At 49.1% G+C, this 26138-nt stretch overlaps 1 protein-coding gene across 1 annotated transcript in view; it reads left to right on the forward strand.

Moving 5' to 3' along the window:
- The first annotated feature begins 2031 nt into the window (after positions 1-2031).
- LOC143170579 (tetraspanin-15-like) overlaps positions 2032-26138 on the forward strand; it is a 46095-nt gene continuing 21988 nt past the window's right edge. The window contains exons 1-3 of the mRNA XM_076358989.1: positions 2032-2190; positions 9327-9512; positions 24827-24901. Of these exons, the coding sequence (XP_076215104.1) occupies positions 2104-2190; positions 9327-9512; positions 24827-24901 (348 nt within the window). The 5' untranslated portion in view covers positions 2032-2103. The remainder of the gene's footprint in view (positions 2191-9326; positions 9513-24826; positions 24902-26138) is intronic.

Raw genomic sequence — 26138 nt, forward strand, 5'->3', positions numbered from 1 at the left:
GCAGTGTTCTGGCCTGATTTATACTGCCGGGGGCTTGGGGGTCGCCTGTGATTCAGTGGAGAAGGGGAGAGAGCCTGAAATTACTGCTAAAACCTAGAATGAACCGAAGTTTTATGGTGAATCGTTCTCTTAGATGTGGCTTCAAATTAACATGGAAATTTTAGGCAATGTCGAGCGTTATCTATGGAGCTGATGGTTTAAGTCTGGTTTAAATCTGCTGCTTGGGCCATCCCTCAGCTGTGTCGCAGCCTGGTTTTGTAGGGAAATACTGTTTCTCCCTTGCTCTTTTGCACACTAAGTTGACTCCTGAGTTAAAGCGGAGAAAGCGTATTATATAAATAAGCGCATGCACAGAGGGTTAGTCACCGAGCGCCAAGATTTCTCTGTGCAACGAGTTGAAAATAAGCCCCCGCCATCCCTGCGCCTGGTGCACAGTCAAACCTGACGGAAAGGCGTTAGAAAACCATGAGAAAAGTCACGGGGGCAAGCGGGTATTTCTTTTTAATTGACTGTTCTCCTGGCTGCGGCATCCTTCAAAAAGGAAAGAAAGGGTGGAGGAAATACATCGTGCTTCTCCCCAAATGTCTCTTGCTGAATGCTGGGTTTTGGGGTTTCTTATTCCAAAAATAAGAAATTCACAGCGCCAGCTTTGTTGGGTGTTGGCAAAATGGAAAGTGCTGGTATAAACCGGGCTCCAACACACTAAAAGTTCATTTTAGATTAGTTTTAAAAAAAATAGGCAGAAAAGTTGACTTCTCTCTTTGCTCGTTCAACGTGACCACAGTCGGCTGCAGCTAAATCATGTCCAGAAATGTCATTTTTGGGACGTGTTTCATCCTGTTATCATATCCTGAAGTATAAGATCCTCAGCATTTGGGATCTGCTGGCCATTGATAATCGTATAACTCTCATCCCATCTCTGTTCTCACCCTCGCAGCTTATAAACTAAAAGGAAAGGGATACAGCCTCTTCCGCTGCGCTGAATTACTCTACGTCTGCTAAGAGCCAGGTAAATACAGCTCCCGCTTCTTTGGGTGCAGCCCTGAGTCGCTGTTACTTCTTCAAACCTTGCTTTAAATTCTCCATTTGGCTACCCCAGAGAGAAGCAGCATCTTCCTCCCAAGAGCTGGGTTTTTGAAACGTTTCCCAGGCCACGAGCCACACTGCAGACGATGCTCCTTTTTCTTCCCATCTCTGATCCGCACCGAGTCAAGCTGCAGAAACGAAGGGTGCTCCTCTTTGCTGGGTGCTCCTCTTTGCTGGGTGCTCCTCTGCATCGTCGGAGACCGGCTGCAGACGCGGCTTTTCCAAGCTCCTCTTTTTGCTCTTTTTATTAAACATCAGTTTTACGCTCTCTAGTACTATGTTTGTACAGCCGTACAAATCCTTCCAGGAGCCGTGCGGTCTCCCGGTGCCGGTTTCTTGCTCCCCACGCCTTTTCTTTCAAGCGTTAAGTCTCACCGAGCCTGGGTGTAGTAATTTCTCTTTCCTTCTTCCTATTCACGCAAGCGCCGGGCAGCTCAAGGTGGTGTTGAAAGTGAGGTGTTGCATGCAGTAGCAAGCTACGACAGGTAAATCTGGACATTGCTCTCTTGTCCTGGGCTCCGAGCAACCGCCTGGGAGGCATCTGTCCCTGTTCTTGTTAGATTTTGGGCTGCCACTTCACCCTTTGCTGCCGCAGGAGAACTCCTGGGATGGCTGCAGGATTGCAACAGGCTCTTTCAGCACGCCGGCAAGGGCAGGAGGCGCCCCGATTGCACCACGTTTGCTGTTAAAAATTTGCTAGAGATCCACCCGTGCACCATTTTTTTGGAATAATTGTTGGAGTAAATCCACTTAAACAGAGCTTTGCTGTTGCTCTCGGCAGCAAAACCAAGCGACAAACTCAGTAAAGGGTTAACGCCGGCCACTTGTGCCGCTGCTGCCTTCCTTCTAATTGCTCCCTGCTTCTGCCAGGCGGAAGTCGGAGGGAGCAGTTCAAGTTCAAGGCTTGCCCGTGTGCGTGTGTACGCTTTTTCGGCTCGGCGGCGGAGGGCGGGAGCTGGCCGGAGCAGGGAGGGTCCGGCGGGCAGCGAGCGAACCCCTCTCGCTGGAACTGCAAAGATGGCTCAAGCCTCCGAGTGCCGAAATTCCCACCTCTATTACTACAGCGTCAAATTTGCTCTCTCCACCTATGCCACCCTCTTCTCGGTAGGTGCTCCGGTTGCTTTTCTGTCCTTCCTGGCGTTTCCCCCCACCATACCACCCCTGTGGGTTGGATTTTACTTTTCCCTGTCAAAATTTCCCCTTCCAAGGCATCAAATCCTTGCGGTAAAATCAGGTGCCGCGAAGCCCCTCGTGCTTGGCGCTAGCTGGGTCCGAAACGGGCAATCTTGGGCGAAACCGTGGGTTTTGGTGGATTTAAGAGCACCTCCCCGGGACTGCCCATCCCCAGAGCCGCTCTTGCAAATCCCTCGTGGCAGCGAGTCGCGTTTCGAGGCATTTGGAGCGTAAACATGGAAATTTAATGTGTTTACCACACAAGCACCTGGCGGGCGGCGTTGCCAGCCGGTTCGCCCATCTCGGCCGTTGCCTTTATGTCGTTCAACAGGGACAAGGCATGAAAGCAGACATCAAGGGGCGGGTATTTTAGCCAGGTTGGTTATTTTAAGAGGAGAAAATAAAGCTTGTTTTTAAGCAGTTTTGAATCATTGAGGCAGCTACGGTCGGGGTGAGGCTTCCCCGGCACCTGGGAGGTGCAAGCACGTGTCGGAGCAGGGGGAGGGGGAAGCAAGAAATTTTCTGTCCCGTTCGGGTCTGTGCATCCTCAGTTAACGCATGAGATATGAAGTTAGCACCTTCCTGGGGGTTAATCTTGCATGATCCAGTCCATATTTACGGATCTTTCCTCCTCAGGTCTAATTAATCCTCTCCGCCCCGTGCACAGCTGCCTGCTTGGCGTGTATAGTGGCATGCGTCTCCAATTGTATAGGTGTAATCGCAGAAATATCTGCGCGAGTTCCCAGGGCAGGCTGTGAACGGTAAACGGGGTTACAAGCAGAGTTTGAAAATGCTTTTTATTTCCTTATTTACTTTTTTTTTTTTTCCCCTTAATGAATGAGCTCATTGGGAGGGCAGCGCTCGCCCTCGCTAGCTGGGGACGGCGAAGCCCGTTGTCTCGCTGCGCTGAATGACTTGTGCCCACCCCAGGGCGTGAATGAGAATAAGAAAAAAAGGGGTTTTTTTGTAGAATATCTCACTGGTCTCCCTGTGGCCTGCTGGGTAGGAAGGCTCCCGAGGGGAGAGGAGACTCGAGTCTCTCCCGCGAGGTGGCCAGGACCCTCGTGGGACTCCCGCTGCACCCAACAAGACCAAAAAAAAATCCAGATTTCTTAACCCATTGGTGGCTGCGGTTTGACTTTTTGGGTAAGGATAGCGCAATATTTTTGCTTGCAAAATTAATCTGCGGGAAAATCTGTCACCGTGGTTTTGGTTTCTCTAAAGAGCTGAGTTTTGCTCGGTTTGAGGTTTCCCCAAATGCCTTTAAGCAGCTGTGGGGATGGGGAGGAGGTGAAGGGTTTTTTTCTCCCAACTGATCTGAACCCAGGTCGGGGCTGCGCTTCGCAAACGTAGACTAACGGTGGGATGAACCAGCACAATCTCGATGCCAGATGCTTATTAATTGCTGGGGCGTTTTGGGGGGCTCAGTGAGGCATCCTGGCGAGTCTGCCAGCAAGAAGAGGCTCAATAATTTCCCAGCGACCGGAAAATAGCTGCAAAAAAGCCACTTTGAATCGCTCTGACCCAGCCTGCCTTCAACCCTGGGACGGTCCTTGCGTGGGGACGTTGCCCTGTCGAATCCATACGGATCGCGTGGCTCCTGCGAGCTTTTCAGCTGCCTGACCTACTTCTGCCTTCATTTGCACATGTCGCCGCCGTATTAATTCAACAGCGCTGCCGAACCCTTCAAAACCTCGTTAACCAGACGTGACCGGGGCTGGGTTTCGCTCTGGCCAAATGCACTCGATAAAAAATAACTGTGTAGGAACTTCTCACTTGCATTGCATGAAGGCTTCAGAAATTTAACCCCCCAGGGTAAAAAAAATCAGTGGAATAAGACTTGAGTTGGTTCACCGGGAAGGATCGAGGAGGTTTGGGGTGAGATTGATCACGGTTTCCTAGTGTAGGGTTGTCCCAGCCTGCAGAAAACTGGATCTAGAGTGGCTAGATCCTTTCCAGTGCTTTCCTGTAATGAAAGCGCTTATTTATAGGTGGGAAAATCAGTAAAGGAGTGTGGGATAAGCCGGAGAGTGGCTTTAAACCAAATATGGAGCAAACGGCAGAGAGGTTCGAGCATTGCGGGTTGGACCGGCTGGTTTTATACAGGTAGATTTAAGTTGTCGAGGATTCAGCAGAGCACAGCTTTGAAGTTTTCTTTTCAAAAAGACGTGCTTCTTCCCTTTTCTTACTCTTTTCATAAAATTGAAAACTGCTATTTTAATTGACCCTTATAAAAGTGTATTTTTTTTTACATTCATACGTACCGTCGGCAGTTAAGCATTATACGATGTATTTAATCGCTGTGTTATTAATCCCGTGATTCTATCTTTCAATGACTAAAAGCATTCAGCGCTTCCTATATAACATTTTCTCACCTGCACGTTACAATAAAACCTTCTGAGGAGGAGCAGGAGTGCCCTGTCTGCTAACTTGAAGGCAGACGGATCTGCAAAAGCTCGAAGAACAATTCTGCTGTGAGCTGGGGATTGGAAAAGTGAGGTTTGCCCTCTGGTCATCTCGGATGGAGAATGAAGTGATGCCCCGTTCCCTTTGCTCCTCCCCGGACCAGTGCTCTGACTCACGTAATCCGGCTGCCGGGGTCTGCGTGGGCTTGAAGCCGCCGTCATCGTGACTTTTTGGTGTTCCTGAATAAGGAGAAATTACTGCCTCGCGTTAGCGTGGCGTTGACTCATCCAATTAATGCCGTTCACCCTGGAACGAGCCGCGGCTGCTGCTTGGCCCTCGGCAGGCTTCGAGGTTGCGCTGCTTCGGCCGTGTTGACGTCCCCTTGGATTCGTGGTACCCGTTTGCTCTGTATGTGGCTGAGAGTAGCTCTCGTTACTCGGGTCTTTTGGGTCTTGGACAAGGGGAATGTGGCATCTCTTAGGTATTTAGTGAGATTTTTAGGTCAGGGTAGGGCCATGCATGTCTCTTGTTAGCATCGGGTAGCTGCCTCTGTGCCAAAGCCAAGTCATGCGGGGATGGAGAAGCAATCACAAGCACCAGCGAGCCCACAGCTCGAAGAGAGCTTTGCAAACTCCCTGACTCACCTGTGAGTTAGCTGTGAGCTCAAGCCACCCGTTTGGCACCCCCCAAACCCTGCCAGCGTTATCAGAGCTGTGTGTTATATTATTTTCTGTTCATTAATTACCTTTCATCCCACTTCTTGACCTCCGGGTCTCTAAATGACTCTGCGATCAGTGGGCCAGTGATTTCCACCAGGGATTTCCACCTTTAGCTCTTCTCCTTCCCAGGTCCCCAGCTCTTTCCTTGCCCATTAGATGGAGAAATGCCTGGAGAGGAAAACCAGCATCTCTGTTATCCCGTTAAGAAGAGACGGGGTTGGAGCGAAACAGCTTTGGAAATGGGCTGCGAAGGTGGGGAAGGGGCTCGGGCAGATCTGCAGCTCCTCATCACCCGAAGAAAAGCGCTCTTTAAGTTGTCCCCGCCAAGGATTGAACTTCCCTGGTTTGGGCTCTGTCGAGTTGTTTTGCTCCTTGATGTCAGAGCTGATTCGAGGGGGCTGCACAAAAGCCTTATCACAGTGTGGTGCAACACGTCAGGTCTTCCCGTCTCTGTCGGGAAACAGTCCCACGTTCAACTGCGGTTTCAGAGGCTGCTAAAATCCTGGCCGGGGGGAAGGGTTGGTCATAGCAACTTGTATCGGGCTGAGAAATTCAAGTTTGCAGTTTTATCTATCCAGGAGGGAGGGAGGGAGGGGAGATCACATCCCAGGGGTCATTTTTGGGGTGGGAATGGAGGTTGGACATCCCGGGCGACTGCTCACTGCCCTCCATCCCCTGCCCACTCAGCTCGTACAAACTCTAAGAAGCACTAAAATCAAGCAGGGCTGAAATTAAACCCGAAGGTGATTTCTTCCTAGCTTATAAGAGGAGAATTGACGCAGGACGCCTTCGCTGCAAGGTCTGGTGGAGTTGCAGCCACCCCCTTGACTTTCCCCGCAGCGATGGTTCAATCGTGTGGTTTTTATCATATAGAAACGGGGTAATCCTCCTCTCGTTAGAGGGTAAGTGCAGATTTGCTTTTTCTCTTAGATGCATTGCAGAGCAGTTGTAATTACCAGCTGCTGTCTGTCCTGGTGTTTGCACTGTATTAAGGTGATCACCAGGCAATTAATATGTAACTACAGAGGGTTTACCAGCAAACTTCATTATGTGCCTTACCATCTCATCGAGTGTGGGTGGTAGAAAAGGGTTGTGACGCCAGGAATAAAAAATATCCGTGCTGATTGAATTTGCATGGCAAAAACACCCCCCCCCCCCCCCCCCCAAGAAACTCAGTGGTGGAAACCAGAGCAGCCAGGGTGATGCAAACTTTTCCTGCTGCTTTTGATGCTCATCTCCGGCCGAAGGGGGACGGGATGATCAGGTTTTTGATGAAATATATGGTTATTTCCCTTGCAGTTTTTTACGGTGCTGCATAGGTCCTGGCAAAGACTTTGACGTCGCCGGTTTGCTCCAAATCCACCATTTTTTCACAGAAACGCCGCTTTTCAGGGAGCGCTGGTCTCTCTTTCCAGCTCTTCTCCATCCAAATCCCTTTGCCACCCATCTTGCAACAGCATTGCTCCCTGCCCGTCCTTCCAAAACTCGTTATATTCAAGCAAGCTTTCCTTTGCAATCTGCCTTTGCTGGGAGATGTGCCAGTGTATCCATTCCCTTCCTCGAGGTGTGTGTTGCTTCGCAAGATGCTTTCTTGTGCTTTAAGCTGCTTTGAGTAGAAGCAACTCTTGTTGTTTGGTTGGTTTTTTTTAATCGGAGGGTGCTTTTTAGCCGGCGGGGTGCGGAGATGGGCTGGGGTCCGGCCTGCAGCACTAATCCTTAGCAAAGCAGGTTGCAAGGGGCTGGGTGACCTTTTAAACTAGGAGCTAAGCAGGGAGAGAGCCAAGAAATTCAGGTGGGTCAGCTCAATATTTGCTTGTTAGTCCCAGGGACTAGTTTGAGGTGCTCGGGCATACAAAGCACGCAGCCTTTTCTAAGCCATGAAACCCAAAAAAAGCCATGCGGCGTGGCTTGGGTTGCTGGCGGTATCTCCCCGTGCCGTGCAGCGCCTTTTCCCCGTTGCACTTGCATTTCCCCATTGCGTTTGCATGGCAAATAAGCAGTGCGTGCCCCCCTCCAAAAAAAGGGGTGTTATGCGTGGCACCGGTGGGGGTTTTCCCTGCCAAAAGGATGGCCGTGGCGATGCTGGGAGGAAGGACCAGCACTGCTCCGCAGCAGCCTCATGCATGCCACGAGCTTTACATTTTTCAAGGATACTTTCAGCTCTGGGAAAGCTTTTTTAAAGCAATGCACGTGTCCAGCCTGAAAACCCTCCTCGGTTTCTCTCCCTTGCTAGCAGGGGAGGCCCGTCCCATGCACGCCGCTTCCTCACCCCCTCAAGCATCCAGCCCTTGAACCCCCTCCCGGGTTTGCGCCGTACACTTTCCATGATCTCTTCCCTCACTCGCATCGCAGAAGGATTAATTAAAACGGAGAAAGTTGTTCTGACTGGCACGCGGGAGGAACGGCGGGGATTAGCGGGGGACGCGTGGTGTGCATTAACGTCTACCCCCCGCCTTCAAACCCAAATGCATTTCCTGGGACACTGTATAAGAGAGAAACATTAAATCAAACCTAATCCCAGCGCACCAACCTGATGCTTAAAATAGAGTATAAAGATGAAAGTGTGATTAAAAGCCTGTTATCAGAAATAGGCCTGCCTGTTTAGTTTCAAATAACTGAAGCGTCTGTAAAATATCACGAGTCTAAATTTCACTTTCCGAGAGTTTTCAATTCCTTTATAGATGAGATGGAGCCTGGAAGCGGACAGTGATTGATAGACATAAACTAGCAACAAAAACGCACCAGGAATAGTATCCAGGCAGAGTAGAGAAGAAAAAAATCAACTCCCCAAAAAAGCGAAGATTCTGCATGAAAATTAAGGATTGAATTGTCGGCGTGAATTAGCAGGAAGAGTTCGAGCAAACTCATTAGGAGCAATGAAGCCTTTTGGAAAGGTGAAAGCGATGGAAAAGGAGCGAAAAAAGGAGGTTTTCCTCTTTGGAGATGTAGGTTTTTGAGCGCGTGTGTCTGCGGCCAGGGGCTTTCCCCCAGGAGCCTCCCGCTGTGATTTGGGGTGGGGAGGGCTGCAAAAAGTAGCGTGAAAAGGGCTCCAGATGCTCCTCAGTTTCCTCGCTGACCTTTTCAAGTGTCAGCTCGGCGCTGGCTGAGAAGCCGCTCGCCTCCGGCTGTGCCGCAGGGCCGACGGGCGCGATGCGAAAGGCTCCTGACAGCACGAAAGGCTTGGGATCGCATCGCTGGCTTTGATGTTGAAAGGAGCTGAAGGGATGCAAACAGCCCTTTTTGGAGCCCTGCTTTGTCCTGGCATCGTTAGGCTCTCTTCTTCAATTAGGGCTGTTTCATTGAAAGGGGAGAGAGGGGAGGAAGGTTGTCATAAATAATCCGTTGCTTTTCTTTATGGCACTTTTCATCCAGGGATCAAAAGCGCTTTGTAACGGTGCAGGGAGCTTCGTTTCTAATTGTTGGTGCTGGCGTGCGGAGAGAGGGTGAGCGGCTCACTGTGGGTTTGGGTGCAAGTCGGTGCTCGAGCCAGGTGTAAAAATGATGGAGTGAAATGAGTCGTTTTGGGGATCGTGCTGTCTAAGGGTGGAGTGTTGGCAGGGTGGGCTGTTGGTGTTAATAACTATCAGCCTCTGGGTCTATCAAACCCAAGGCAAGGGCCAAGCTGAGCGTCCGGACAGACCGTAAAGATACGGCCGGGAAGGGGAGAGGAAAAACCTAGCAAAACCTAGCTTAAAGCTGTCTAGCTAGATTGGTCACGCTGCAATGATACGTCCCCTTCCCAGCCAGAGGAAGAGCAGCCCAGCCTCGAGCAAAGGGGGTGTGCCGAGTGCTGACGGTAGCGTTTAGGATTGGATGTTAAATGTCCCGGAGTTGGGTCAGTTTTCCTTGGCCGTCTGGGACGTCTTCCACCTCCACCTCTCCCTCGAAGCCTCTGCTTTTTCCCCGTTGGCATCTGAATCCCATCCCGTGCTTCCCTTGCAGATCCTCGGCCTCGTGATCCTGTGCGTTGGGATTTACGCCGAAGTGGAGAGGCAAAAGCACAAAACCTTGGAAGGGATCTTCCTGGCTCCGGCCATCGTCCTCCTCCTGCTGGGCTTCACCATGTTCGGCGTCTCCTTCGTTGGCATGGTGGGGAGCCTCAGGGACAACCGGACGCTGCTGAAGACGGTAAGGCCGTTACCACGCTCTCCGTGCAGCCCTCGGGGATGGTCTGGGTGATCTCAAGGACGAAAATTAATGTATTCTAACAAGTCACCGCCACGACTTAGAGCAATCATGTGCCCCTTCCTGGATTTAAATGCTTGCATGATGTGACTGCTCGGTGTTTTCAGCTCCGCCGTGAAGCCAGCGGAGGGGTAACAGGGAGAGGATACATTTAATTTGCAGAGCTGGCACCCTAATTTCCCTGTTATCCGTGGCTGAATGCCTCCCAACATCTGTGGGAGGCGCTGCTGCCTTCCTCCTGAGGTAACAAGGGAGTTATTTTTGGGGCTGAGATCCCATCTCTGGTGGAGCAAATTCTCCACCGTTACGTTTATTTTAGCCGTGACGATGCCAGTAGAAAATAGCTTTGTTTCCTTTTGCAAGGGAGTTCTTAGCAGAAGGAAGAATTACCTTTGAAGTCCAACCTGGAAGAGATCCAGGACACTAGGGCAAAGCTGTTCCCTCCTAACCTGCTTTCCAGGGGTTTTGTTGGTGCGTTGGGCATCTGAACACCCGTCCTCCCTGCAGCTCATCGCCTGCCCTTGCTCTGGGGTAACACCTCTGCCTCCAGCGAGGAGCAGGAGACTGCGGGGATTTATAAGCTGAATTATAAGCTGTTCCCTCCATTCAGATGAGGGAGAAGCTCTTCCATCACCCTCGGCCAGGGCCAGCGTCCCTTGACGAGCTCCGTGACGGCTCTGTCGGCTCTTCGGCTGCGTCTGATGCTCCCTCGGTGAGGAAGTTGCTTTTGGATGAATAATCCGTGCTGGTCCACGGAGCATTCCTGCCAGCGCGCACGTGCCTTCCATGCTAATGGTTTGCATAACACCTTCATCTCCCACTGGTTTGGGTTGATTGGTTTATTAAAATCAAACGCTCTGGGTAGCTAGCGCTCACTTGTACTGGCTTGCAATATTGCTTTTAAAAATTGCTCAGCATTTGCATTTCCAATTAAGACAAATGGGAGCCCAGATCAGAAAACCAATATTGTCTTTGCGTCTGCATGAGCAGATGAAATTATCGTTGCTTTTCGATACGTCTGGTTTTGTGCCACCTGCGATAGGTGGTTGTTTGCGTTGCGCTTGAAAAGGTTGCAGGGATCAAAGCCGTGCAGTGAGGGAGCAGAAGAGGAGGTTTCCCATCAGATCGCTATCGCAGCGAGATACCGTCTGCTCTGTTTGAGAGCTGCCTCCTAACCCCGGGTGCTTGGAGGAGTCTCTAAGGGTGTGGCCAGAGACGTCCCGTCCGAGTGGTACTTGTGGTGTTTAAATAGCCCTGATAGCTTGCTTGCTTAAAAATTAATTCTTACTTAATCCCCTATCAACTGACTTTTTTCTTTCTGTTTGGATGCTAAGTTATAACAGTGGGCGTTTGCCTGGACTCAGTTACACCTCTAACATATAACCCTCTTTTTCCTGTCCATCAGAGCAACTGGAAGCTCTCTATTTCTTTACGATCTAAGCCTAGACAATATCTTTCTGCCAAAGCTGAAGTTACGTTGCTTGTGGAGAACATGTCATCTTCTTTTTCATTCGTCTGCTTTTAAAGCTACACAGTATTGTGTTCATTCTATCTAGGCTTATTCCAAAGAAGGATAAGTACTTCAAATTTCCGATAATATTTTTCTTTCTGTGCTAATACTCATGAATCACGGCTAATACTCTGTTTCCACAACCCAGACCGAATTTGGAAGTGGAAAATTGACACATCAGAGGGTAGGAAATCTCATCCTTGGAGCGACCCAGGGCGACAGAAACCCAAGCTCATTAACTGTATTTCACAGGTTGTCGGCCGAATCAATTCTGCAATGGGCACAGCTGAGAAAAAGAAATAATCCTGCCCTTTTGGGCTGGCTTTTTCTCCCCGTGGATATAAGCAGCTTCACGCCTGCCATGGGGAATAAAAAAAGCAATACCCGTGCAAGTCATCACGCTCAATAACACTTGCATCCCTTTTGGCTAGGATCTAAGAAAGGGGATGTTTGTCTCGTGTGTCGAAGTATGTTGTATTTCTGGGTGGTGGATTTTTAGGGTTACTCAGGGCTCCTCGCCTGCCTTTAGTTGGCTGCAGAGAAGCACAATTGGCCCAGTGCTACATTAGAATCATCGAATCATTAAGGTCGGAAAAGTCCTCTAAGATCATCGAGTCCAACCGTCGACCCAACACCCCCATGCCCACTAAACCATGTCCCTAAGCGCCTCATCTACACGTCTTTTAAATACCTCCAGGGATGGGGACTCCACCACTTCCCTGGGCAGCCTGTTCCAATGTTTCACCACTCTTTCAGTAAAGACATTTTTCCTCGCGTCCAATCTAAACCTCCCCTGGTGCAACTTGAGGCCGTTTCCTCTCGTCCTATCGCTTGTTCCTTGGGAGAAGAGACTGACCCCCACCTCGCTACAACCTCCTTTCAGGTGGTTGTAGAGAGCGATGAGGTCTCCCCTCAGCCTCCTCTTCTCCAGGCTGAACAACCCCAGTTCCCTCAGCCGCTCCTCATCAGACTTGTTCTCCAGACCCCTCACCAGCCTCGTTGCCCTTCTCTGGACACGCTCCAGCACCTCGACGTCCTTCTTGGAGTGAGGGGCCCAAAACTGAACACAGTGTTCGAGGTGCGGCCTCACCGGTGCCGAGTACAGGGGAACAATCACTTCCCTAATTATTAATTATCTATTTTCCGGGAGCAGATAAATGAAGTGATATTTCATAGAATCATTTAGGTTGGAAAGGACCTTTAAGATCATCGAGTCCAACCGTTAACCTACCACTGCCAAGTCCACCACTAAACCACTATCCACTTCTGATAATGGATCCAGCCTAATTCCCAGTCTTGGAGCTGAAACGCTGTTTCCCCCCTGGATATATTCAGCTTGATGGGCATCAGCACTAGGAGGAGGGCACGACAGCAGTGAAGCGTTTTGGAAGTGCTCTTGATGACGAGGTAAATAAGGGTGTTCCTTGCACAGACATTGCACAGTTGCACAAATATGGGAGGTATTTGTGGTCTGCACGGAGGTGAAAATCGTAATGCCGCCTCTTCTTGTAGGAAATAACATAGCAAGCTCATAGCAGACAAAAACATGCACTTCAAGAGCGTCTCTAAGAGCCCGGGCCACGAGCGTGGGTTTGCATGTCCACCTCTGGCTTGCTCTGCCACCTTGGATGAGCCATGGAGGACTTGCCCACTCAAAGGGATTGCAGGTCTGTGTGGGAGCGACCTTGGATTAGTGTTTCCTGGTGGAGATGCAGCTTATCCCAGCAAAAGTGCTTTATCCCGGTAGCTTAGAACAGTTCCCCAGTGAGACTGGGCTGCGCTGGAAAGACCGCTGCTGCTGGCATGGTTTTGTGGCGCTGAATTACTCGATGCTTTCTTGTGCTCTTACCTGCTCGTGGTTATATTGGCAAAACCGTGCGGCCAAGCCTGGGACTTCCCCGTTGTGTTTATGTTGGAATTGTCTGTGCGATGCGTTAGCGTTTCCATCCGTCACCCGAAAGTGGGTGCTCACACCGGGAATTCATAGGGGGTTTCACTGCGGGATGTCCTCTCTCGTGCAGCAGCCGCTCGAGAGAGCCGCATGGGAGACTGGGGGTCGCTTTCATTTGTAGAATTTGTTTCACAGCGGTTTTCTGCTGAATTTTACCGGGAAAACTCTTGAAAATACCTTATTGGTTAGTGAGTTTTGTCATCTGTTCACCTTGAGGAGGAATCCGGTGGTGCAGGGACCATGGAGGAGGGAGCTCTGCCCTGTGAGCCCCAAAAACGGACTCAGGACAGACCCTGGAGATTGTATCGTGAGACAGCATAAAAATGCCTATATTGATGCTGATGGAAAATTGATGGATGAATCCCTTTGGGCTCTTAGGAGATCGTGTGTGCAGATGTACTGCAGCTGCTCGAATGCCTGCACACGCGTTTTCAGGGAACCCGAGCTAACGATGAGCACAAACCCACCCCGAACTTCAAATCACTAATAAAAACTGACTCGTCTCTTCATCTAAAAATACGTCTTGTTAATCTGGAGAGCAGGAGATAAATTCCCCTCTATTTAGGAGAAAATACTTCAGTGCCCTACAAAAATTCACCAGATAGCACTTGACATTGACAACCATTTTTTTTTTTTACACGAAATGCGGTGGCTGTAGGTGCGGGTGTGTACGTGCTTGTTAAATCCTCATTCATCTCAGTTCCTTACTGCTGACAGATGGGTTTTGATTTTCCTTAGCCCCCTGGACAAAAATCGACCAATATTTCTCTTGGGCAAAACAGTTAGGAAAGCCACCCAGCTCCTAAATCGGCTGCTTGATATATTATTCCAATATCCCCCCCTGCAAGGTACGGCAAATTATATTTTGGCTTTAATCTTTTCCTTATCAATCTTATTCTCTTCAGTCATTACCTGTGTAATTGTCATGCACAACCACACAACTCTCACCCGTGCAGAAGCCAGATTATCAAGTCTTTAGTGACGTCTCTAATAACCCAAGCAAAGTCTATTCAATAAAGCCGCTGCCTGCTTGCAGTTCTCAAGTTTATTAGAAAAATTACAGGCAAGACCTGTGGGGTTTTAGCTGCTGGCGTATGTAATCGGTGTTATGAAGACTTGTATTTACTAGATGGGTTAAGAAGTTTCTATTTGGAAATCAAATTTCTTCTGTCACCATTAACTTTTGCAAGGCTTGAAGAACTGCAGATTGTCTGATGAAGATGCCTTGCCTTTGCTTTTAGGGAGTTCAGGGTGATTTAGTGAATAGGCTGTAAAAATCAATATTTTTTTTGCTCAGTCAGACGGCTGGGGGGAGCTGGGATGCTTTGGTTTCCAAACTGGGAATGCAATGGGACAGGCTGCTCCAGCAATCACGTTTTGCAGTTGCATATGCCCAAATTGGCTCTTCTTCGTGGCTTTTTTAGAGCTGTTTTTGCTAGAAACGTATCATATCTTACTCAGCATCTCCTACCTGGGGGCTTGGGACCCGTGTGTTCATCCCATGGATACTTTAGCTTCCAAAAAGTCAGCAGAGCCCTGAATTTTCAGAAGCTGCTTCGATAGAGTTGATTTTATTTTATGCAGAATGGAAAAGAGATGAATGAGGGTCCAGGTAGGCCAAGAAATCCAACTTTCCCATTTTTCTTTTCCATTTGGTGAGCTTTTTGGGTTCCTCCTTTCCTGCCTTGGGTTTGCCCAAATTTGTCACCCAAGGCAGGATTTGACCTTGGCTTTGTGGCAGCGAGAGATCAGCGGTTGCAGCAGCTCTTTTGGCCTCTTTCAGGTGTTACAGATAAATATAACACCAACACAAATATGTATATATATATAAAAAAAAACCTGATATGTATAAAAATGTATATTTATATCTATGCTGCTATTTCCAAATGTCAGCAACAGCAAGATGTGAAGAGCGAACTCCGGTGACCACCACCAGCTTCGGCATTTATTTTATTTGCAATTTTGTGTTTTTACCCTCAAGGTCGACCCACGACGCGACTTCCCGAGCTGGGCTTGAAATGTGCCTTCCCCCTCCTCTCCAGCCCCTGATTGCACGTGTAAATAGAGAGATTAAACGCTGGAAAAGGGCAGATATGTCAGGTTTGAAGAAGGGAGCGAGTACGGCTGCGGGGAAATGGTTGGCAATCACAGAGCTATTGTGTGGATGGAGAATTGTCCTTCTCCTGGGAAGATAAATTCCCCCTCGAAGAGAGTCGGCTACTACAGCGATTTGAAGCGTGGGGGCCCTGAATAAAAGCAATCAGAATAACGCACGTGTGAAGGAGCACTTTGAGGTCTGAGCTGGTCCAAGCAGCTGGGTTGTTTTTTTTCCGATCGTGCGGAGAAAGGCGCAAAAATTACACGGAAAACCTCTATTACAGCGGTGCCGTATAAAGCATCCCTCTGCCACATCGCCGGCGCTAATTCATTACCCTATAGCAGCCACTTAAAATCAGTTTTAAGTCAGAGGAGGTGAAAATACCAGTAAGTAGCACCTTCCCCTTATTTTTCTTCTGCGTTGGGAAGAATTGGGTGAAATAGTTTAAAAGAGTTAAATGTTTTGTGGGTGCATTGCTTGCGCTTAAACCACTTGGATATTTGGCTCGGGCAAATTCCTCGTGGTTTCATGGTGCTGGAAAACCTCTTGGTTGAAAGCAGAGGATTTGCATGGGTTATCCAGCTCGTCCATTCACCCCAGGGTGTGCTCGCCTCCAGGCCAGCAAAAAGAAACGGTCCCTGGAATATTTGCAGTAAAGAGGCGAATTTCCAAGACCGGAGGGCTTGGGAAAGGCGTTGGGATGAACCCAAAGGCTCGGCATGATCCCCTGAGCATGGTGACCTCGGTGGTTGGAGGAATTTGAGGTGATTCGGGCCGGTCTGGGTTTGCAAAGTTTGCAGCTGATGGCTGGAGGTGGGTTTTTCTGTCCCTGGAAAAGGAATGAGGGAGAACCGGGCGGTTTAGGATGCGGCCAAAAAAATGGGGTATTTATGGGCAGTATGGAAATTCCCTTCCAGAAAAAATTAAAGCAATTTCCAGCTGAAATGGGATTTGACCAGCATCTCCTTTAGGCTGTTTTTTGGCTATTTCTGCCCTCTTAGAGGATGAAGAAGGGGAAAGAGTTGCCCTTCCTGCTCTAGCCACAGCAAGAGAACCTGCTGCGTGTTTTTTCCCATCGGCGAGATGCAGCTTTTGGAGAAGCGGTTGCAGGTTTTGGTTGCAAAAGGTGCAGGTTTTGAAGGTCAGGTGCATCCGACCTCCACCAAAGCGCGACGTGTTATAAACCAGGGCAGCATCCATCGCTGGGATGGCAGCCCTCGGTGGCTCTGGCAGCGTGGTGTGATGGATATCACACGTCGAGCGCGGTGGAAAAACTTGATCAGTAAAAGGCTCCTTCTGGATACAGGTTTGCATGAGAAATGAAGCTGCATTTCTGTGTTTGAACTCATCTGGGGTTATAACCGCTGCTGCGAGGGAGGTCACCAGGCATTTTTCCACTTGCTTTTGTCTGTTTGCGGGGAAATTTTAGGTTAATTAGAGGATGCTTTGGGCAAAACATCACTGCAAAACCCCATTTCTCTTTATGCTTCCTGGGGACCAGGTTGGGGTCCGGGGTCCACTGCCCCGGGAGGGCTCAGCTCCCTGCATCCGCAGTGAAGAGTTTTCTCTGGATATTTCAATATCAGCAGGTTTCGATGGTGCTGCTTTAACTCTCCAAAAAACAAATTCCTGGTAATCAGCACGCAAATAGAGCCCGCTGGAAAAAAGCGACTAAAGAAACTCCTTCCTGCAGAGGTTTGCTCGGGGATCTGCATGTATTTCTTGTTTCTTCCTAAGCCCACTGATTATATAGCGCGCTCTGATTGCGGGCTCTCTAAACAAAAACACCACTTTCTTGATTTTTTTCTGCTTAGCTGCGCAGAGGGGTGGATAAATGAGGAGGGTCTGACATTTGCGCAGCAGCGAGAGTTTGGGATTGCCGGGGGAGCTGAAAACATCCCGGACCCGGGAGCAAAGGCTTCGAGCGAAAGGAGGAGAGTCCCAGCTTTGTGCTAGGGACCGGATCCGATGCGAAAGGGCTTTGGAGCAGGCAGGTACCGATGCTTCCTATGGGCAGCCTTTCATGCTCCCTATTTGCGTAACGAGCATCCGCAGCCTTCTCCTGGGCGGGACGGACCTGCAGACCCTCTAACACCAAGATCCCCCCAAAATACAGCGAGAAAAAGCCTTGCAGGGAGCCTCCAGCGCTTTTTACCCAGCTCTCTGTGTCTAATTTGTTCTCCTTTAAATCTGTGGCTTTCAACCCTTTTTAATTATTATTATTTCATTTGCTTGAGACAAAGTAGGAAACCCCAGGGTGGCAGAAGGAGCTTTGTGCAAGAAATCGTGGCTGATGTCCTCTGCTAAGGGTTGCTCACCTCTTGGCTGGGGCTTTTTAATCATCGCAACGTGCTTTAAACAGGGATTTGCTTGGCCCAGGTTTGGCTCTGAGGGGGAAGAGGGGGCTGGAGCCCTGGGGGAGTTAATGATTCTTTTGCCACGCTAATTATTGGCACTTTCACGCTGAATTTCTTTCAGTGTCCCCATTCACCATCTTTCTAGGAGCAGTTTGGGAAGGTTTTGCGAGCAGCAAAAAGCATACTTTATTATTCCCAAGCCTCATACCTTGAGCATGGTCAGCAAACTCCCAGCATGTTGCACCTCGAATACTGTGTTCAGTTTTGGGCCCCTCACTCCAAGAAGGACGTCGAGGTGCTGGAGCGTGTCCAGAGAAGGGCAACGAGGCTGGTGAGGGGTCTGGAGAACAAGTCTGATGAGGAGCGGCTGAGGGAACTGGGGTTGTTCAGCCTGGAGAAAAGGAGGCTGAGGGGAGACCTCATCGCTCTCTACAACCACCTGAAAGGAGGTTGTAGCGAGGGGGGGGTCGGTCTCTTCTCCCAAGGAACAAGCGACAGGACGAGAGGAAACGGCCTCAAGTTGCGCCAGGGGAGGTTTAGATTGGACGTGAGGAAAAATGTCTTTACTGAAAGAGTGGTGAAACATTGGAACAGGCTGCCCAGGGAAGTGGTGGAGTCCCCATCCCTGGAGGTATTTAAAAGACGCGTAGATGAGGCGCTTAGGGACATGGTTTAGTGGGTGGTGGTGTTGGGTCGATGGTTGGACTCGATGATCTTAGAGGTCTTTTCCAACCTCAGTGGTTCTATGATTCTATGTTGCATTCCTTTCCTTGGTGCTCGCCCCTTTCTTTTTTAATCGCATCACCAAATTAGCCATTGCAATAACAACAGCCACCCTTGCAGTGAACTAGTGGGGCTTCACAGCTTCTGGAAAGCCTGGTAAAGGGCTGATGTTACAAAATCCTGCCAAAAATCCTCCAAGCGTGGATTATTTATGGACATCTCTGGAGTTACTTACCTTCTCGATATGAGTTTTTAATCAATGAAAGATATCTCATGCTGCATTTTTACTCCCTAAAGAGAACTGCTGGTGGTTCCCCAGCATCCCTCAAAGTCGATGCTACCCATTGCACGGTGAAGAGATGCTGGTGAGCGCCTGAATCAGGCTGAGGAGAGGTTTTTTGCAAAATCCGAGGTGATATTAATAGCGTCCAAGTGGTTTAATCTGCATTAGGAGTTTCCAGTGAATTGCCTGGTGCTCATTAAAGGGTTGAGCCGATTGTGCCATTGAAATATTTTTCCTGATTGTGGGGAAAGCAACAGGCACAGAGATCTTTGGAAAGAGGTGAAATTTGATTGCGAAATTTGATTGCTTGGCCCTCAAACTCTGAAATAAATTAGATTTGAAAGGAGCCGTTGCTCCTGGAGCTGGATGGAGGGGGGCACTGAGAGGTGACATCCACCCCGTTCATAAAAACCTCCTTGTCTTTGGGTTTTTGGGAACATGAGCATGTTCTAGCTGCAGCATCCGTCCTGGTCTTGAGATGGGAGTGGAGGGTAACAGGGCTATAGCCAAGGAAGGGTTAACAGCAGCCGAAAATGGACCCAGCTGCAGGCTATAAAAGCCCAAAGGGGGGGAAAAAATGGGGTTTCTGTCAGGTCTGGGGAGCAGATTTGGTCTTCAAAGGGGCAGAGCAGGCATGTGTGGGCCGTGGTGAAGGTAGGGCTGATACCTGGGGCGTGGGGGACCGACCATGGTGCGTGCCCAGGGCTCTCGGCGTTTGGATTTGTTTTTGGTTTTCAAGGCTACTGGCTCTTTTGGGATTAAAACCAGGCTGCTTGCTTATTTAGCTTGTGAAGCATAAAGGAAATGTATATTTTGACTTAAGGCTTGGCAAATGCATGCGTGAAACCCAGATAGGAGTAATAGAGTCCCAGCCGGGGTGGATGGGCAGGAGGGGCACGTTGCGTGCATTAAATAAATTAAATAAAATAACATGGTTTACATGAATAAAATAGTGTCCTGAGCAGAGAGGGTTATTGCTGTATTGCTAAACCAGAAGATGCTCTGCAAAGTCTCTTCATCTGGGCTTTGTTGTCTTTGTTTGATCTGTGTAGGAGACATTCCTGACAGATTTTGGGGATTTTTTTTTTTTTTTCCCTTCAAGGCGACTATGAAAGCTGTTTCTATGTGGGAATAAACAATTATTTGGGTTTTCAGAGGAAGGGCTGCATGCAAGTGTCTTTCAGGAAAAAAGCCAACCCTTAGAAAGGGCCACTCTGCGTGGGAGAAAGCTCTAACATGTCGTTAGGAAGAAACGGTTCTTCAAAAGTATTGCTTAAAGTTTCAATCTGGGGGACAAAAGCAACCGGATTCATGGTTCTGTGCTCACATGAAACGGCGAACTCCTCTGTGGCTGGTCTCGAGGAAGGCAGAGGAGGCGGCAGATGCTTGCTAAGGGGATGATTTAGTGGCCCCCCAGGTAGAGTGAAAGGTTTATTTATCGCACGCCTCTGCATCGGGTGCGTTTCACGCAGCTGCACGTTCGATCTGTTTCCGTGCGTCAAGAGGGAACGACCGGTTCCCTCTCTGGATGCCCCAAAATACAGCGAAACCTGGGGACCGCCACCCTGTAAACTTCTGTGCATCCAAAACCGGGGGGATCCGTAGGATAGGAAGAGAAATTAAATTGCACGAGTTTCTTTTCATCTTGGGGATGGGAAATTCAGATTTTCCATCCCTTGACGACCTGTCGCTGCTTTTATATTAATTGGTCCGAACCCTTTTCTTGCATTGGCTTCAGTGGGGCTGACTTAGCTCCTTCGCTGGAGAAGCAGCTGTAGAAATGGATAAAAATAAAATACTGGGGGGTTGTTTGCATGAATGCAGAACGTGCCTGTTCCCACAGGGGTTTAACGGTGACTGTAAAGCCTGGAACGAGGATAAAATTATCTCCACCCTTCGCAGAGGGGGTTCAAACCCTCCTATTCCTCCTCCATTGGCTTCTATAGGGTCTCATTATATGGGGCTTGTCCTTTCTTTTAAGTACGACCAATAACTTTTTTCTCAGCAAAAAACCCGCTCGATTTCTTAAATTGGGCAGCTGTTTATGATCTGCCTGTACTATTTTAATGTTAAGTTCATCAAGAGGGCAGAAGGATTCAAGAGCAGCATCTTCAGCCTCAGCTTTCCCAGTGTACTGCTGCAAAGTACCTGGGAATCTATTTATAGGTTTGTTTATTTTCTTTTTGGCTTGTAGCATGGGCTCTCTAGAAATTGTCATCCTTGTTACCGCTCTTATTATCTCGTCCTTTCCTGTGACTGACCTGAAGTAGGAAATGGATCATCAAGAAGCAAATATTTTCCCCTCTCAGCCCCCGGGTGCCGCATGGAAAACTCCTGGCGCCGGGTAGCAAGGAAGGATTTTTGGAGATTTTCTTTTTTTTTAATTTTTTTCCCCTGCGGTTGTGGCAGCCGGTCGCTCTCCCCAGCCACGCTGTGAGATCGCAGCAGCGTTTCGCAGACGGAGGTTGCTCGTATTAAACAAACATCACTGATTTCTCTGGTGCTTTTCATGTTGCTCCAGGAACTCTTCCATCCTACCGGCTGCGTCTCCTCCTTTCCCTGCCTCATCCCTGGCAAGCAGAGCATTCCTCTCCTGTCCAAAATCCCATTGGAGTCACACTTGGGCTTGGCGTGTCTGAACCTCCCGTGGCCATAGGTGTCTCGAGTGCATCTGAGCTCAGGAGTGATGCTCAGCCTGTATCCACGGCTCAAGGCTCCTTCCCTGGGCTGGCTCCCGAATAAATCCCTGCGTGGTTTATTCATCCCTCAGCCTCGGTGCCTCCAACCCATCCCTGACCCGCGTTCATCCTTTCTGCCTGGCGAGGACCCATTCGAGCTGGAAATTGGAGGCGGCTGCACGCTGCTCGTGGTCTGGAAGTGAAGCAGCAGCAGGTTTGCACCCCTCTATCAGGCAGACCCACGGCTGGAAGCATTTACTCTGGACCAACTCAGTATTTCGGGTGTTTTTTAAGCTTCTGGGAGATTTAAACTTGACGGCAAGACATCCTGTCTGGCGTGCGGAGGTGGCAGAAAACCAAACACCCAGAGGACATATGGAAAGGGATCTCTCCAGACAACCTATATATTGCTTATGACCCTAATGAAGGGGGTTATTCCCCAAACTGGAAGGAGACTTGTCTTTAAACCTGAGGCAGAGCGCGGTCCCCGGGCGCTTTCCTTCTGCGCTCCGTTGGGCTTCGGGAGAGATTAATGATGAACAAAACAGCTCTGGAGACTTGTTAGAGGAGGGAAGGAGCAGCCTGGAGCTCTGCTGCTCATGGGAACGGGGGTGATTAATCTTTTTGTCAAGGTATTTGAGGGAAAGCAGTATAATTCATTGTGAACTTTTGGACTGATGAGCTCTTTAAAGGGAACTGGCTTTGGCGAGTGTTAATTTAATAAGAATTGAGCAACTTTTCCCCGATCCAGCTGTCTTGAGCAAGATGAAGGTTTTATTGGGGAGTTTCTCTCCGTGAAAGCTAGGCTTTTCTTTGTGATGGGCGAGATCCTCGGGCACCTTCCCGGTCCTCCCTCCGCAGCGTTCGCCTCTTCTCGAGGATGTAAGCAGTGAAGCCCGGCCGGAGGGTCACGTCGTGGAGGCACGACCGCCCACTCGCGTGCCACCACTTCCATGCAAAGGGTGAATTTTTGCAAAAATTGGGGGAAAAACCAGCCCCTGGCCACACTGCTTTGTGATTTTTTTTTTTTTCTACTTGCTTTGTAATTTTGAACTTGCTGCAAACTTACAGCAGCTCAAGGCAGGATTAAATGCTGTTTAATGTGGATTTTTGCTCTTCGTTTTGCTGCTGGAGTCTTTTTGAGGAACAAAATGCTGATTTATTCATGCTCGGTCTGGCAGACAGCAAGGGCTGCAATGCACTAGTTAAAAGGGATGGTCGTAGATGTTGCCAGCAGTTTCGCCCCTAATTATGCATTACTGTTACCGGTAGTTGCTGCAATCCTTGTGAATGCAAAAAAAGTGCCACTTTCTGCTATATCCGTGCAGCCGGCGAGGGTTTGCGTGCTCCGTTCGTCCGTTATTTGGGGGAAGAAGAGCTGGTTTTCGCTCGGGCTGCACATTTGCAAGGCTTGCGCTGGAGACCTGGGTTTGTGGTTGCTTTTCTTGCAAATCCTCTATAAATTATAAGGGAAATTGTCGGCTTTCTGAAGGCGACGTTATGTATTGTGGGGTGTCCAGGGGGAGCTCGGCATCACCTATGTGACTTCCCAGGTTTGCAGTTTCCCTCTTGCAAGGAATTGCATTCAGCATCTGCCGTGTCTGTCTTCCCTGTTAATACTGGCACTTTCCCCCCATTTATAAAGACCATAAGCTAAGCTCTTTTTTTGGGCTTGCTCTTGGAAATGGTGGGGTTTGCTACCTGTGAACCTCATCTGATGGAGCATTTGAAAGCCACATTCAGTCATCATTTTTCTAATAGCCAGGTACAGCCGGCATCCCACGGACCTTCTGCACAACACGCCCGTGTTTGTTTATAAATCAGATATCAAACCTGGATATTAAATATTAGCCTTGATTTCAATATGCACGGAGCAGGCTGAATTGTATTGCATAAACCTTGCCTTTTATATCTTGCCTCGACAAGCTGTACAGCAGAAATTGAGACCGAAAGAAGGAAATAGAGCGGGGGACAAAATTGGTGCGTGGTGTGCAATGGCCAAAGCGCTAGAAAGAGCAGAAAAACCATCTAGCAACCTGCGCGAGGGGTCTCTAGGGTTAAAATCCTTGGTTTCTGGGAAGAGCTGCAGGGTTGGTGCTTTCAGAGGAGCCTCCCATCGGTTTGGCAAGAAGAAAGGCTCCACGTGCCGCATCCAGCTGACTTTTAGGCGTTTCTTGGTGCACTGGTCTGCCCATGAACACAGTCTCCACTTGGACTTTGAAGCCATGGCCTTTTGTCTCTGCTTACAGTGGGATTGGTAAGACTTTGCGCTTTTTCCCAGTAAACAGAGGACAAAGCGCTCATTTTTTTCCCTTGGGTTTTAGCTAAGGTTGAAGAACAAATGTGTTTCCAAAATGGAATTTCTCTTTCTTGCTGCTTGCTGCGGCATTGCGAGATCTAGACATGCCCGGCTTGGTAAAACCATGAACCGCGCTGCCTTGGGCTTCCTCCCGAAGCAACTCCATTTTATATCAGTTGAGATGCGTGCGGCATTTTGCATATCATCTCTGCCTACGAGATAACAGGTGCTTGGTTAATTGTATTCCTTAATTATGGGATTCCTTGCCTAATTATACCTGACCCGTTATGAGCTGATTTAGCTGGTGATGAAAGCGGTGCTGCTCCTCCAGTGGGGCCACGCGAGCTGGCTCTTCGCAAATAAGCACGGTGCAAAACTCGTTGGTGGGTGGCTAATTAAAAACCCCGACGGTTTGGGGCATGAAGTGGTGTTTTGCTGCAATGGCGCTTTGGTTTTGCCGAGCATGGGAAATAATTTCTGGGCATGCGGGTCCCTGCGCTACCCGCCTTTGTAAACAGGCTGTTCTACTAAACCAATGGTCAAAGTGAATATCGTGGTAATAAATTACCTCTGCCCCCCTTTTTTTTTTTAACTTGCTTTTGGATTTTTAGCTAGTTACCATGGTAACTTTCCACCTTCCTTTTCCTGGCGAGTCTCCAAAGTCGCTGATGGAGGTAGCCTTGGGGAGACAAGTGTGAGCTGAGCAGAGCTTTGCTCTCCATCCTCTGCAAAGTCAGATGTGATGCCCGGTGGGACCTCTCAGATAGGGACCAAAGCATTAGGAGACTGGTGGGTGTGGGCTGCAAGAACGTCAGGCCTTCTGGTTTAAGTGGTTTGCTCCATCGGGACACCGATTTCCAGCCAAAACTTGTTGCCACAATCAATTCTGGCAGAGGCAGGAGTTATTGCCCGTACTCTGGGGGATGGATGATCCTCCATTGGATGCTCAGCTTGGAAACGTCGGTGTTCAACCAAGCGTCAGCGTCCCATCACAGAGGGATGCTGCACACCTATATCTACCCAGAGATAACATTTGCTCCAACTGCAGCCATTTTACCCGTTTCCCTGTGCGGAATTTGGCCGTTCAAATTGCATCTGGTTTCTTTTTTCAATCCGTCCGTCCTTCCTTCTTTCCTTCCTGCCACACTTCCTACAAGGGAGCAAACTGTTTTCCCTGTTAGGACCGAGATCTTTGGAAGAGATTTGCAGCTCCCTGGGGGAGCTCGTAATGAAATGATCTGATTTCTAAGTGTTTCAAAGCAGCTCTCGGCTTCCAGGTCTCCCTTGTTGCGGTTAACCACTGACAGATGACACAGCCCGACTTGGAGCAGGGCTAATCCTTCCCTTTCTCTTTTCAGTTCTTCTGGGTCCTCCTGGTGATCTTCCTCACGGAGCTGCTGCTGATATTCATCGAAATCATCTTTGAAAACAAGGTGGGTGCAAGCAGGAGGCCTTTGGATGCTGCGCGGCGACAAACCGCAGCCCCGCCTGCCATCGGGGAGGAAAATCCTCAAGTATCTGTTAGCGTCCGCCCTGAAAATGGAAGGTTTTCATTGCTCTTGCTCTTCTGGGGCTGCCCATCCTGCTCCAGAGTTGCGATGGATCTCCAGCACCCCCCAGAGCCCCTGCCGCAGCCGCAGCTCCCTGCGTAGACTCTCAGCCAAAAACCTGTTGGTTTTTGTTTTTTTTTTTCTTGAGGACTCATTAAGCTCCTCGCCTCAATTACGTTAACTCCGGGCTTGCACTTGCAAGGACGGGTTTGAGTTACAGCTGAGCTGGCGAGATGGTAAATGCTTCCAACGATGTCCTTTCTGGCCGCCCGCCTTCTGCTGAAGAAACCCTGCCATTTTCAATTTAATCTTACCCTTGCGATTGATCAAACGATTAAATAGCTAATCTCAATCTCTGCTGGCCCAATGAATGCACAAGGCAGGAGAACAACATCCGAAATCCCTCCTCACGGGCTCTATAAATCAGTTCCTCTTTGCGCAAACGGCTTGATGCTTTCAAACCCCTCAAGGTCGGGAGTTATGTGCTCGGTGAGCCCCAAAGGCAGGTTGGGGTCGGGAGTTATGTGCTCGGTGAGCCCCAAAGGCAGGTTGGGGTCAGGAGTTATGTGCTCGGTGAGCCCCAAAGTTGAAGGGAGGCAATGGGGGTAGGACGTTGCCTTTTGGATCCAGCAGCTTCCCAGAGCTCTCTGAAACCTTCTGATCCCTGAAAAATGCGGCGCGCTGGCAGAGAGATGTGCTTCTCCGAGGAAAATCAGATCGCTTGAGTCTTTCCCGCGTATAAAAAAATCAATACGTGCTGGCACGTAAAGGCTGTATTTTTGTGAAATTCAGCATTAAATCCTCTGCTTTGCTCCACCTTTGAGCCTCAATGATGGTGCTCAGCACCATCCTGCACTGCAGGGATGCAACAGGGAAACGCTGGTACCATCAGGAGAGGGGACTGCAGCTTCGTGATTAAACTCCTGGATTGAGTAGGAACCATTAGTGCCTAAATTGTCCCTTAATTTAAATTTAACGGGCAATATCAAAACCTAATTAAAAGTCAAACAATGAGGGAGAGAGAAAAGAGAGATCCGACAAGCGATGAATCCACTTGACCTAAAATTGTTGGGAGGCACAAATCTGCATTTGGAACAATGGTTGTTTATTAAACTTGTTA

Source organism: Aptenodytes patagonicus, chromosome 24 (assembly GCF_965638725.1).
Source record: "Aptenodytes patagonicus chromosome 24, bAptPat1.pri.cur, whole genome shotgun sequence".
Lineage (NCBI taxonomy): Eukaryota > Metazoa > Chordata > Aves > Sphenisciformes > Spheniscidae > Aptenodytes > Aptenodytes patagonicus.